This window comes from Artibeus jamaicensis, unplaced genomic scaffold (genome assembly GCF_021234435.1).
Source record: "Artibeus jamaicensis isolate MK-2021 breed Jamaican fruit bat unplaced genomic scaffold, CSHL_Jam_final contig_1998, whole genome shotgun sequence".
Lineage (NCBI taxonomy): Eukaryota > Metazoa > Chordata > Mammalia > Chiroptera > Phyllostomidae > Artibeus > Artibeus jamaicensis.
Genome location: NW_026521407.1, coordinates 9850484 through 9862740, shown reverse-complemented (window position 1 = coordinate 9862740; position 12257 = coordinate 9850484). Strand labels below are relative to the sequence as shown.

The 12257-nt window shown below is 36.9% G+C and overlaps 1 protein-coding gene across 4 annotated transcripts in view; it reads left to right on the top strand.

Annotated features, from left to right (window-relative positions):
* Nucleotides 1-12257, top strand: part of TRIM37 (tripartite motif containing 37) — a 98034-nt gene that overhangs the window by 43239 nt on the left and 42538 nt on the right. For all 4 annotated transcript variants that reach the window (XM_053657233.1, XM_037163737.2, XM_037163738.2 and 1 more), the window contains 4 exons: nucleotides 3220-3399; nucleotides 6474-6588; nucleotides 7710-7925; nucleotides 8897-9033. In XM_053657233.1, coding sequence (XP_053513208.1) covers nucleotides 3220-3399; nucleotides 6474-6588; nucleotides 7710-7925; nucleotides 8897-9033 — 648 coding nt within the window. The remainder of the gene's footprint in view (nucleotides 1-3219; nucleotides 3400-6473; nucleotides 6589-7709; nucleotides 7926-8896; nucleotides 9034-12257) is intronic.

Here is a 12257-nt window from a genome sequence, read left to right as displayed (position 1 = left end):
GTTTTGAGTTTTTCATTACCTGCTTTTATTTTTTAATTTTCATCCTCAACTAAGGACATTTTTGCATTGCTTTCAGAGAGGTGGTGTGGGGGGGTGGGAGTGGGGGAGAGTGATTGATTTGTTGTTCCACTTGTTTATATGGAACATTCGTCATGTGCCCTGACCAGGGATTGAACCCACAGCCTTGATGTATCCAGATGACACTAACCAACTGAGCTATCCGACCAGAGACACTACTCATTTTTGAAATAGTAAGAAGTGTACTTTTTAGGTGAAGTTTATATGGTCTGTAATGAACCATAGTTGAGTGCATTTATATTGTTGTACAGCACCACCTGTCTCTCGTTTCAGAACGTGTTCTTCACCCTAGAACACACCTCATCCCGTTCAGTAAACACTGCCCATTCCCCCCTTCCCCCTCTCCTAGACAGACACTACAATATATACTTCGCTTTCTTCCTGTGTATTTGCCTAGTCTGGATATTTTATGTCGAAGTTCATAGTGTTTTCAAGGTTCACCCATGTTGAAGCATATCTCAGAACTTTATTCCTTTGTATGACTGGATAATGTTCCGTTGTGCATGTATGCCTCTATTTGTTTAGCCATTCACCTGTTGATGGACGTTTGGGTTGTTTTTATCTTTTGGCCATTATCAATAATTCTGCTGTAAATATTCGTGCACAAGCTTCTATGTGGACATATGTTTTCATTTTTAAAAAAATATATACCTAATTGTGGAATTCAGGTGCTGGGTTCTGTGGTAATTCTGTGTTTAACATTTTGAGGAGCTGCAAAACGGTTTTCCACAGTGGTGGCAGCATTCTGTATACCTACCAGCAGTTTACAGGAACTCGTATTTCTTTGCATCCTCACCAGCACTTAATTATTTTTCATTTATAATGGTATTTTGTAGACATCCTAGTGAGTATGAAGTGGTATCTCATTGCAGTTTTGATTTGCATTTTCTTAGTGATCCAGTGAAGTTGATCACTAAGATCAACTTCATTGATCTCAGTGGCTTTTGTAATACAACTTTTTAAATTTCCCATTCTTAAATTGGGTTGTTTGTCTTTTTATTGGTAAACAGTTATGAGAATTCTTTATATATTTTGTATGCTAAGTTCTTATCAGTTACATGTTTTGACAGTAGTTTCTCCCACTCTGTAGATTATCTTTTCACTTTCTTGATAATGTCCTTGGCACAAAAATTTTAAAATTTTATGGGGTTCAGGTTACCTATTTTTTTCTTTTGTTGCTTATACTTTTGGAGTCAGATATACAAATCAGTTGCCAAATTTGAATTCATAAAGATATCCCCATGTTTTCTTCTGAGAGTTATAGTTTTAGCCCTTAACATTTAGATTGTTGATACCTTTTGAATTTTTGTAGATGGGGTTCCAACTTTATTATTTTTAAATTTCATTTATTTATTTTTAGACAGAGGGTAAGGGCAAGCGAAAAAGAGGGAAAGAAACATCAACGTGTGGTTTTGCCACTTGTATGCCCCCAAATAGGGACCTGGGCCAAAACCCTGGTCTGCTCCCTGACTGGAAATGTAACCAGTGACCCTTGGGTTCTCAAGTCAGCACTCACTCCACTGAGCCACACCAGCCAGGGCCCAACTTTGTTCTTTCCATGTGGCTTTCCCAGTTTTCTCAGCATCAGTTGTTGAAAAGACTTCTATCTCTGTCTTTTTTTAATGTTGAAAGGTCGTAGCACGTTTGTCAAAATCAATCGTGCATCAGTATTTGGATTTATATGTGGACATAAAATGGTACCCTTTGTACTACATAGCTGGCCTTACAATTTCCATAAAATCCAGACAGAATATCACAGCTTCTATCTTGGTTAGTTTTTTGTGTTATCAATCTAGATAATGTACAATGAGAGACACTAATATAAAAATCATTTGGCAGTACTTAAAGAAATATGTGTGGTATTCGTAGGTAAAGAGTTGTGAGTTTTTTTCTTTAACTTTACCAATAGAAATAATCAGGTTGAGCTATTGTTGTTGTTTTTTTCAGTTTGCCTCCATCTTACTATATACCTAAAACTAATACAAAATAGTATTAAATGTAAAAACTGTAGTTGAAAAATAAAATTAAAAACACATAAAATTTACCTCCAGCAAAAAAGAGTAACTTTTATGGCCACTATCGATGTAAGAATGTCCAAACTTATAGAAAAGTGTTATAAAAATGTACTGAGCCCAACTGATGACGTATGCTAGGGAACAAAATTTCAGATGCTCCCAAGAATAGCAGGTTTACAGCTACTTTTGTGCGTTTCAAATTCAGGAGGGGATGCAGGATTCGAGAAAGCAAGGAGGGGAGTGGATGAAAGGATAGTTAAGATCATGTGCTCTTGAGGCTGAAGAACCCCTTCCAAGGTTATTGCTTCTAGGTGTGCTGATCTAGACACACAAGAAGAGTGGACCGGAGTAGCTTAAAACCTTTCACTACAGAAGTTCCAGGCCTGGGGCGTGACTACCATCATGCCCTGCCCAGTTAGGAATTTACGATCAGATCACCCCGGAGGTGACTTTCCATAGGCCCCCTTTTTCGTCCACATTAGTACTGAGTGTTCCTTCTGATTGTTTTTATTTCTTCACTTTCTTTTCTTTCTGTGGCAGTAGTGCTTTATTAGTAAAAATGAGTTTGAGGACTCAAAAGTTTTATACTCTGTAAGATAGGGAAATCTGAATATATTGGCTTTCCTAATGTGTACTTATTTTCTGCTAGAAAAGTTTATAGGCTTGAATTTCTGAATGCGCAGTTAATTTACTATAACGAGTTGGAAAAATGAAGTAGAATATTTCAAAATTTGTTTATTTTAAAATTGTATAGTGATAAATCTAAAAGAAAATGGCAGAATTTTTATATGTGAGGAAATAATAGGTAATGGCTATATGAAAAAATATGTAGATTTGCCAAAACAAACAAAAAGTTACTTTGAAAGTACTATTTTGTACAAACTCATTTATTTACTGAGGTGATGCTTTATACCTGCTGTGTAGATCAACACTGTGAGGAAAGAAGGACCTGGTGCCAGTCACATTGTGGTAGCCCATTCGCATTACTGCTGCCTTTGTACATAGTGCGGTCCTTCTGAAAGAAATGTAATTGTATATGTTGATAAGGTTCTTCCCATGTAATCACTTCAGCTGTTTTTTATTCTGGTTCACCAACTATAATTAATACTCTCTTTTTCAATTTGAGATATGAATATCGTGTAGAAATGGTTCATCAGTCCTGCAATGATCCTACAAAAAATATCATTCGAGAATTTGCATCTGACTTTGAAGTTGGAGAATGCTGGGGTTATAATAGATTTTTCCGTTTGGACTTACTTGCCAATGAAGGATACTTGAATCGACAAAATGATACAGTGATTTTAAGGTAGGAAACATTTGATGTTGTAGCTTTTATTATGAAGCAGTAATGTTACCAGAACTTTCTTTTAAAGTCTATGCATTTAACAAAGATGAATATTGAAGTTCATACTAACCATAACCTCACTGTGTTCTTAACCATTTCATCTTAGGAGTCGTGTGTAATTGGTGGTAAGTTGTTCAGAAACGTGTTTGACGTCTAGCTAGTAATTCCATAAAAAGGAAACTACTTCTGATAAGGTCCCGTTTATCTGTTGAACTTCTTGCGACCTTACTATTTGCGAATCAGAAAACAATGAAAATCACAGACTTATTTTTCTCACTTGACATTGTTCATATTTGGATAACTGGTTTTTTTATAAGCTTAAATTCACAAAAAGATTTTCAGATCCTTCTAGATAATAGCAGATTAAAACTAGGGGAATAGAGACAAAAGCTGAGGAAAATGAAGTGATAGTAGTTGGTGTATTATTTTCGAGAAAGGACAAGACAAACTTTCAAGCCACAAAAAAAACATTTAATGTTAGGGTAAATTTTACAAGTCAGAAGCTTTGTTCATCATTACAAGAGGTTTTAATTTGTTGATAAAAATGAGGGCTTGAGTATTTAAAAACTAGATTCAGCCCTGGCCAGTGTGGCTCAGGTGGTTGGAGTGTCGTCTTGTAACCAAGGGTTGCAGGTTCAATTCCTGGTCAGGGCACATACCTAGGTTGCAGGTTCAATTCCCAGTCCAGGTGCTTAAGATCACCAGTCCAGGCATGTAGGAGAGGCAACCAGTTGATGCATCTCTCTCACATCAGTGTTTCTCTCTCTTCCTCCCTCTTTCCCTTCCCCTCTCTGTAAAAGCAATGAAAAAATGCCTTCAGGTGACAGTTAAAAAAGATAGACTCTAATGTGTTTTGAACTGAGAGGTTGCATTGTGTTTAACATTTTAGAAAGCTTTCATCAAGACCATTTGAAACGCTTTTTTTCCTTGGAAGTAGTTTGATATACTGTTAAATTTTGCTCGGTCTGAGCCCTTTGTTCTGAAGCATGCCGGATGAGTTGCTGTTACATCCACCTTGACTATGATGTGGTCTTCGTAACTTCTCTGGGAAAACAAAAAGTGAAAAAGATTATTACATTTTTAATGTAGAAAACACATTCATATTTTTGTCATCTTTGGGGGATTAGTTTAGTTCTGTATTATAACCTATTTTTTTGTATTTAAAAACATTATTCACCAAAACAAATAATTAGTTGCAATTTTGCACTTTAATCTTAGAGAAGATTGCAAAATTATTCAAACATCAATCTTACCATTCTACCAAAGAGCCCTCCTTGTACCCTTGGTCCTCTCCTGGCTGGAGTATTGGTGACGCTGAACTTCCTGGTGGCAGTCTGCGTGGGTTTTCTTTTTTAAATGCAGTTAATCCTACTTGTAGTTCTTTATTTAGGCCATCCCTATTTATAACAACTTTTTCTTACAGACCCAGTACAGGAACAGATTCCCGTTGTGTTTAATTATCGCTTATTTAGCAACATTTACTGAGTCTGTGCCTGTCATTGAGCTAATATTAAGGGAGTAAGGAATGGTTTTCGTCGTCAGGAAACTCCAGATGAAATGGGCAGATAAAAACAGTTTGTTCTGTAAGATAGAGCTGTTGTTACAGCACTGTGAATAGGTTGCTGCGGGGTCATGACGAGGAGGCTTTCAGTGATCCTACCGCTCATAATATTTAATGACAGACTTCCAAATTTAAACCTCAATTAAAGATGCCGATGGAATTTTATATGTACATACTAGAAAGTTACTTAAGGCTTTTCTATAACTGTGTAAATATGTATTTTCTTAAAAAAAAGAAAGTTAAAGAATTTTGTGCTTCCTTTTGTTTTAATGGCACAAATACTAGAAATAATGCAGGGTTGGCCATGGTTTTATTAGTCCTTCAAAAACACTCCCTTTAGAAAGTCTTACCAATGCCTTATTAGTGTATACTGTCTGGGCAGTACCCATGCAGAATGGTGGTTGGGTAAAGTCATTTCCACCCTCTGATGTATGAGGGATCCTTCCGAAGAAGTAGAGGCCTGCTAACTGCTAGATGGTCAGTAAGTTATTACACTAGCTGTAAAATCGTGGGGAAAGAAATGGAATGATAGTTAACATAAGGTTGGCAAGACCTTATGTTGCAGGCTTCCAAATTAGTGTTTTATGACTCTTCAGAAACTTCTTTATATATTACTGTAATTTTTTTCACCGTAAATGGAGTTATGTTTGGCTTTGTAACAAAGGCATAAGTTTTGTTCTGTTTTTTTTTGCTTTAATAAGTATTTGTTTTTTACAAAACTAATATTTATTAGTTTTTTACAACTACAGTTGGCCCTGAATATATTAAGGTCCTGTCATTTTTCCATTAATAGGCTTTAATATAGATACTTGTGGGTTTTTTTTTCCTTAATTCTAGCTAAAAATATACCATATTGTAATACATGGAGAGTTTTGATTTTAAACTGCTATCCGGAGGGGTTAGGAATATACATTATGGAGAACATGAAGCTCCTTGGGAGAACTCTAAAGCGGTCCTGGGTAGTTAACTTTTGACATGATTTTCTTACTGAGGGGGAGGAAGTAGGGGAATGTGAGGTGCAAGAAGGAAGGGGGAAAAGCGGCACCTGAAACAAAGGGCCTGTTTTGCTAGGGTCTGACCTAGTCCAGAAAGGGGAAAACCAGTGGTAGCTTCCTCCCTGCATCGTATGGTCCGTTCTTCCCGACCCTGAAGTTCCGTGGTCAATATGGAACTTCAGCTAGATTATTATAATAAATATGCTTTAATAGGTTAATCACAATAGGTCATGGTATTCTTCAGAAAACTACAGTAAGTTTAGACAAATGACTTAAATATGACTTTTCAGAACCTTTTTTATTATGATTTGTGATCTGTATGTATAAATGGTGAATATGAGGAGCTCTGAGTTCATTTTAACTTTGGCCTTACAGTGTAATGAAACTTAACATTTTAGAATTTATAGTTAAAGATTTGAGGCTTGGTTGATAATATTTGACTATTTGGATTATTTTTCATGTGCAGCTATTCTTTTAAGGTTTCAGGTTCGTTCACCAACTTTCTTTCAAAAATGCCGGGACCAGCATTGGTATATTACTCAACTGGAGGCTGCACAAACTAGCTATATCCAACAAATCAATAATCTTAAAGAGGTAAGCAGAGAACAGGTTTAGTGTTTCATTGTCTCACTGGCCTGTTAACATTTGTAATTAGATTTTGGATATTTACTGCTGTTTGTAATTTTGTAGAAAAATCCAGTTATCATGTTCTGTATCCTTACTGTCTTTGAACCTCTAATTCTCTACTATTCAGTAGTCACAAGTCACACATGGCTATGTAAACATAATTAAAACAATAAAAAAATTTTCATTTCCTCAGTTGCACTGACCACATTTTAAATGCTTGTATTGGGAATTACATATAAAAACATGCATCACTACATAAAATTGTATTACAACCCTGGCTGGTTTGGCTCAGTAGATTGAGCACCAGCCTGTGAACCAAAGGGTCGCCAGTTCGATTCCCAGTCAGAGCACATGCCTGGGTTGTGGGCCAGGTCCCCAGTTGGAAGTGCATGAGAGGCAACCACACATTGATGTTTCTCTCCTTCTCTTTCTCCCTCTCTTTCACCTTTGTCTAAAAATAAATAAATAAATAAATAAATAAATAAATTTATATTACAGTGCTGCTATAGTTTGAGGTTATCTCTGTGTTTCTTTCAGTGACTTCTGTATTTCTCTTCCCCGTGCTCTGTCTTGAATGTAGAGGATTCAAACCTGGAGAACAACTGAATGTTGCCACATCTTGAATCCTCAGCATTGAACATTGGGGAGGATCAGTTAATTTTTATTTTACAGAGTTGACTAAATTATGGAAGGAATGTTCCTTTTCGCCAATGGAAGATGATACGGGGTGGAAGGTTTGAAGTGCCAAGAGTGGTTAATAGATGAGGGAGGAAAATAGGAATGAATACATACTTCCAGAGGTTTTCATGTTAAATATGCCGCTTAAAACTGCTTTTGTTTATGTACAGTTTGCTAATTGTATGTGTAGCTTGGACTGGGTAGAAGGATGAGAATAAATTGGGCAGCTTTTCTTTGTCATAGATCTCTCCATAAGCAGAAGGCAGCAGGTCGTGAAAGAAATGATACAAGAAATGGTTTTAGGAACATATGAATATATTGTTTTACTTAAAATATTTTTTGTGGTGCCACAGAAAAAAATGACTCATGCTTATGACTCATGTTTATTTGTACTATTTTTGTCTTAAAAGAGACTTACTATTGAGTTATCACGAACTCAGAAATCAAGAGATTTGTCACCGCCAGCTAATCATCTTAGCCCCCAAAATGACGACACTCCCGAGACACGGTCCAAGAAGTCCGGGCCCTGTGCTGACGTCCTTCTCCAGGATGGTCCTGCTTCAGCTTCTGTAAGAGAGGCCAGAGAGGATGAAGATGAGGAGAAGATTCAGCATGAAGATTATCATGTAATAATTAGACCAGTGTTAGATTTGTGTTTGATAATAGGATGTAGGGGATCAGTGTGCTGAAAATCTTGTCCGTTTATTTTTATTATTAGTGTATGTCCTTCTGGAAATGTTAAATTGGAAGTTGCTGAATCAACATGTTACAGGGTTTTTTAATTTATTGTAGAAAATTACATTCTACAAAATAAACTGTGATGTGCATTCTAGAACCTATACAGGTTGTGAATTTAAAAAATGTGTTTTATTTCCATTCACTGAAACTAATAAATACCTTACCATTGCATATGTAGATAGATGATTTATGATTTGGGATATAGCCAGGTTTTGTCCCAGCTAAACAATACCCAGATTGAAAATTCAAGAAGCAGTGGTTTTTGTTTAAGGTAAGGCAGAGATACAGAGACAGCTTTTTGGGACTTCAGGTGTACATTGCAATGGAGCCGTCAGGGAGAGACAGTGAAGACAAGTTTAAGGTATTGACAAAACAGCGTATTTAAGGAGGTTACTAGGGGTCGTAAAGGAGCCACTCAGGTTAACCTTTTGATAGGATGAGGTTGAGGAAGGGTAGGATGGAGTTTACAGGAGGGCAGCTGAAAGTTGGGGGGATTTATGTTTACTTGTAAGTATTTTTTTTGTGCGTATTAGTGATGGGGTTTTACAATGACCGTGCAGGTAGTAGACGTTAGGTAGGATTCGAGGAATGATAATTTGGAATGTTACTCTCTGTGAAGTCTTACTGGAAGCTGACACGGAATATATGAAGCATTTCCAGTTACATTGAGGGCCAAGCTGAAGTTGGCAGCAATAAATTAGTAGTAGTACTAGGCGGTGTGGTTGTGAGAATTCCTCTACAGGGCTCAGCCACCTAGGCGTGGGAGCAGAGAGTTCAGAGGATTGCATTATCGTTTGCTGCTTGGCCCATGTTGAACTGTCCTTCGGTATTAAAATCTTGTTTCCTTGCCTTGTTCTAGCATGAGCTTTCGGACGGGGATCTGGATCTGGATCTTGTTGGCGAAGATGAAGTCAATCACCTCGACGGCAGCAGTTCCTCTGCCAGTTCCACAGCAACAAGTAACACGGAGGAAAATGACATAGACGAAGAAACGATGTGAGTGTCTCGCACTAACCCCTCTTACAAATCACCTGAGTGACTGTTACTAGAAAGAAGCGTATTAACTAGGGCTGAAAGCGGGGGTAGTTAGTATATTTTCTTGATAATCCTTATAAAGGGTCTTGAAGGAAGGACTTGAATTCGTCTCCTCTCTCTTATCCCTGAGTTCTAAGCTGAGTTAAATTATAGTTTTAACTTATAATTTTGCAATTACTTCATATTTTTAAAAGTTGCCAAAATATTAACCAAGAATTCCCCTATTTAAAAAATTCCCAGATTCTTTGCACAAATGTTAATATTTTTGCTTTGTTATGTTTCTCTTTTTTTTTTCACTCCCACTGACATTTTTTGGTGAGACATTTGAGATTAGGTGTGTGTACTTCTCATTAGATGCTTCTAAAAACAAGTATGTTTCTCATGTAACTACAGTACAGTTATCGAAATCAGGAGATTAAAATTGCTGTAATACTGTGGTCTGGCCTTTTATAAATTTTGCCCGTGATGTTCTTTGGTCCAGAACACAGTGCAGGGTCACGTGTTGCACACGTTGGCTTTCAGTGAAGTCGCTTCATTCTGTCCCAGTCTGGGCCACTTGGTCTTTTTGGTTTTTTTCCCTCCCATTTGTTTTTCATGACGTCAACACTTTTGAGAAATAGAGAGCAGGTATTTTGTAGAAAGTTGTTCAATTTGCAGTTGTCTGATGCTTCCTCACAAGTAGATTGAGCTTAAGCGCTTATGGGAGGAATGCTCCAGAATTGGTGGTATAGCCTTTTCAGTACCTCCTGAGGGGGGAGTGAAGGGCCTAGGTCTTCAGTCTGTACCATTAGGTTTGATTAATGTGATGTCTGCCAGGTTTCTCTACCGTTACGACTTTTCCCTTTGTGATCAAGAAATATCTTGTGGGGACATATTTTCAGACTGTAAGCATATTTTTCTCATTGTACTTTTGTCCATTAATTTTAACATCCATTAGTAGTTGTAGCTTGGGAAAGATTACTGTGTTAATAACCAGATGATGATCCCATTATGCGCTCTGCATTTGTTAATTGGAATTCTACTCTATGGAAGAGCTTCCCCTCTGCCCCATTAATTAGTTGATTAATATCATTGATATGGACTCATGGATTTTTTATTATTAAATGGTTTAACCCATTTACTATCGTGATTGATTATCCAAGACTTAGCCAATGGGAACCTGTTAAAGAGCTGACTCCTGTGTCTTTTTGAGATGTCCTCATCATTTTTTAAGTCCTTTCTTATTTTCTGGCACTATTAAGACATTCCAGGTTCATCTTGTAATTTATCTGTTCTAGCCCTGGCATCAGCCATTTCACAAAAGTAAGGTGAGAGTATTAACTCGCTCTGTGACCTTGCTTCATTCCCGCAGACTGCCTCAAAATGGGTTGTTTTCACTTAATGTCCCCCTTAGCATATGTGGCAAATTGTCTAAAAGGGTTAATTAGTCAAAATTCGAAGCCTAAGTACCTGTAAGTCTCCAAATCAGAAATCATTATTGTAGTGATACTTCTCGACATTTAAATAGAACTCAGCAGAATTAACATGAAAAATGTTTTTAAATGGTGATTTTTTAAAGTTTAATTTACCTCGCTAATAGGTAGATTAAATATGCAGTTCTATCTGAATTACTTTTTTATTTTAGGATTTTTAAATTTTATTTATTTACTTTTAGAGAGAGAGGAAGGGAAGGAGAAAGAGAGTGAATGCGAGAGATTTGGTTGCCTCTTGCACACGCCCCCAACTGGGGACCTGGCCCACAACCCTGGCATGTGCCCTGACTGGGAATATAACCAGTGACCTCTTGGTTCACAGGTCTGTGCTCATTCCACTGGGGCACACCAGCCAGGGCTGAATTACTTCATATTTGACTGTGTTAGGCCTCTTGACTTTTTCAAGGTTGTTTGAAGGTAGTTGGATTTTACATAAAACTAGACACACAACCTTTCATTAGATTGGCTTTTTAATTCTTTTTCTAATAGAAAGTGGTTGGTTATGTCTATTTATCTAGATGGATATACATCTACAATAATACCTTGATTCAGACTATTTTGTATAATTTCATGGAAATAGCACAGTTAATCATGAGCTATTTTGAACACTTAGGGAATCCTGAAGTATGAGATCTTAGAAAGTAAGTTAAGACTGGTTTCTTTATAGGCATACAGTGCCTTTCTTTCTTTTTGCAGAAAAATAGGCATACAGTTTGTTTGGATAGTGATTATTATAAACAGCTTTTAATTAACTAGAACATATTTATCAAATAGGCCTCTTTTTCCTTCTTTCTACTCTACTTTTACTTTTTCCCTCCTTGTTCTTTTTATAGTAGTACTGCGTATTTTATTCCTGCTGTTCATTTTTTTCTTTTCACTTTGAAATAATTTTAAATTCACATGCATTTGTAAAAAACAGTAGAGATCCTATATATCCTTCACCCAGTTTTCCCCAGTAGTAAATACCACCTTGTAAAACCATGGTATGATACCACAGCCAGGACGTTGATGTTGGGCAGTCGAGATACAGAACATTTCCATCACACGCATCCCTCTTGTGGTGCCCTTCTGTGCTGTACCCACTGTACCCCTACTTCAGTCACCTCCCAGTCACACCCCCTGCCACTTCCAATGGGTTCCTGTGTTCCCCATTTATGTAATTTTGTCAAAAGAATACTGCACCAATGGAATCACCACCTTTAGGAGGTGCCTTTTTTCACATTGCATAGTTCCCTGGAGATTCATTCAGGCTCTTGTTTTCTTTAATGCTGAGTAGTAGTCTGTATTGTGGATATACCATGTTTTGTTCAACCATTCACTGGTTAAAGGCCATCTGGATTGTTTCTGGTTTGGGGTTATTATGAATTAAGCTACTGTCAACATTCTTGTATAGGTTTTTTTTTTAATATGAACACAAATCTTTATTTCTCCAAGATAATGCAGCTACTGTATTGTATGGTAGTTGAATGTTTTCCAGAATGTTTGTACTATTTTGCAATTCCTGTGAACAGTGTATGAGTGATCCGCTTTCTCTGATTCCTCACCAGGATTTAGCATTGTGTCTGGTTTTTATTTCAGCCATTCTGATAGGTTTTTTAATAATAGCTCGTTGCAGTTTTAATTTGCATCCCCATAATGGCTAATAATGTTGAGCATCTTTTCATCTGCTTAATTTGCCATCTTTATATTCTTGGTGAAATTTCTCTTTGTGTC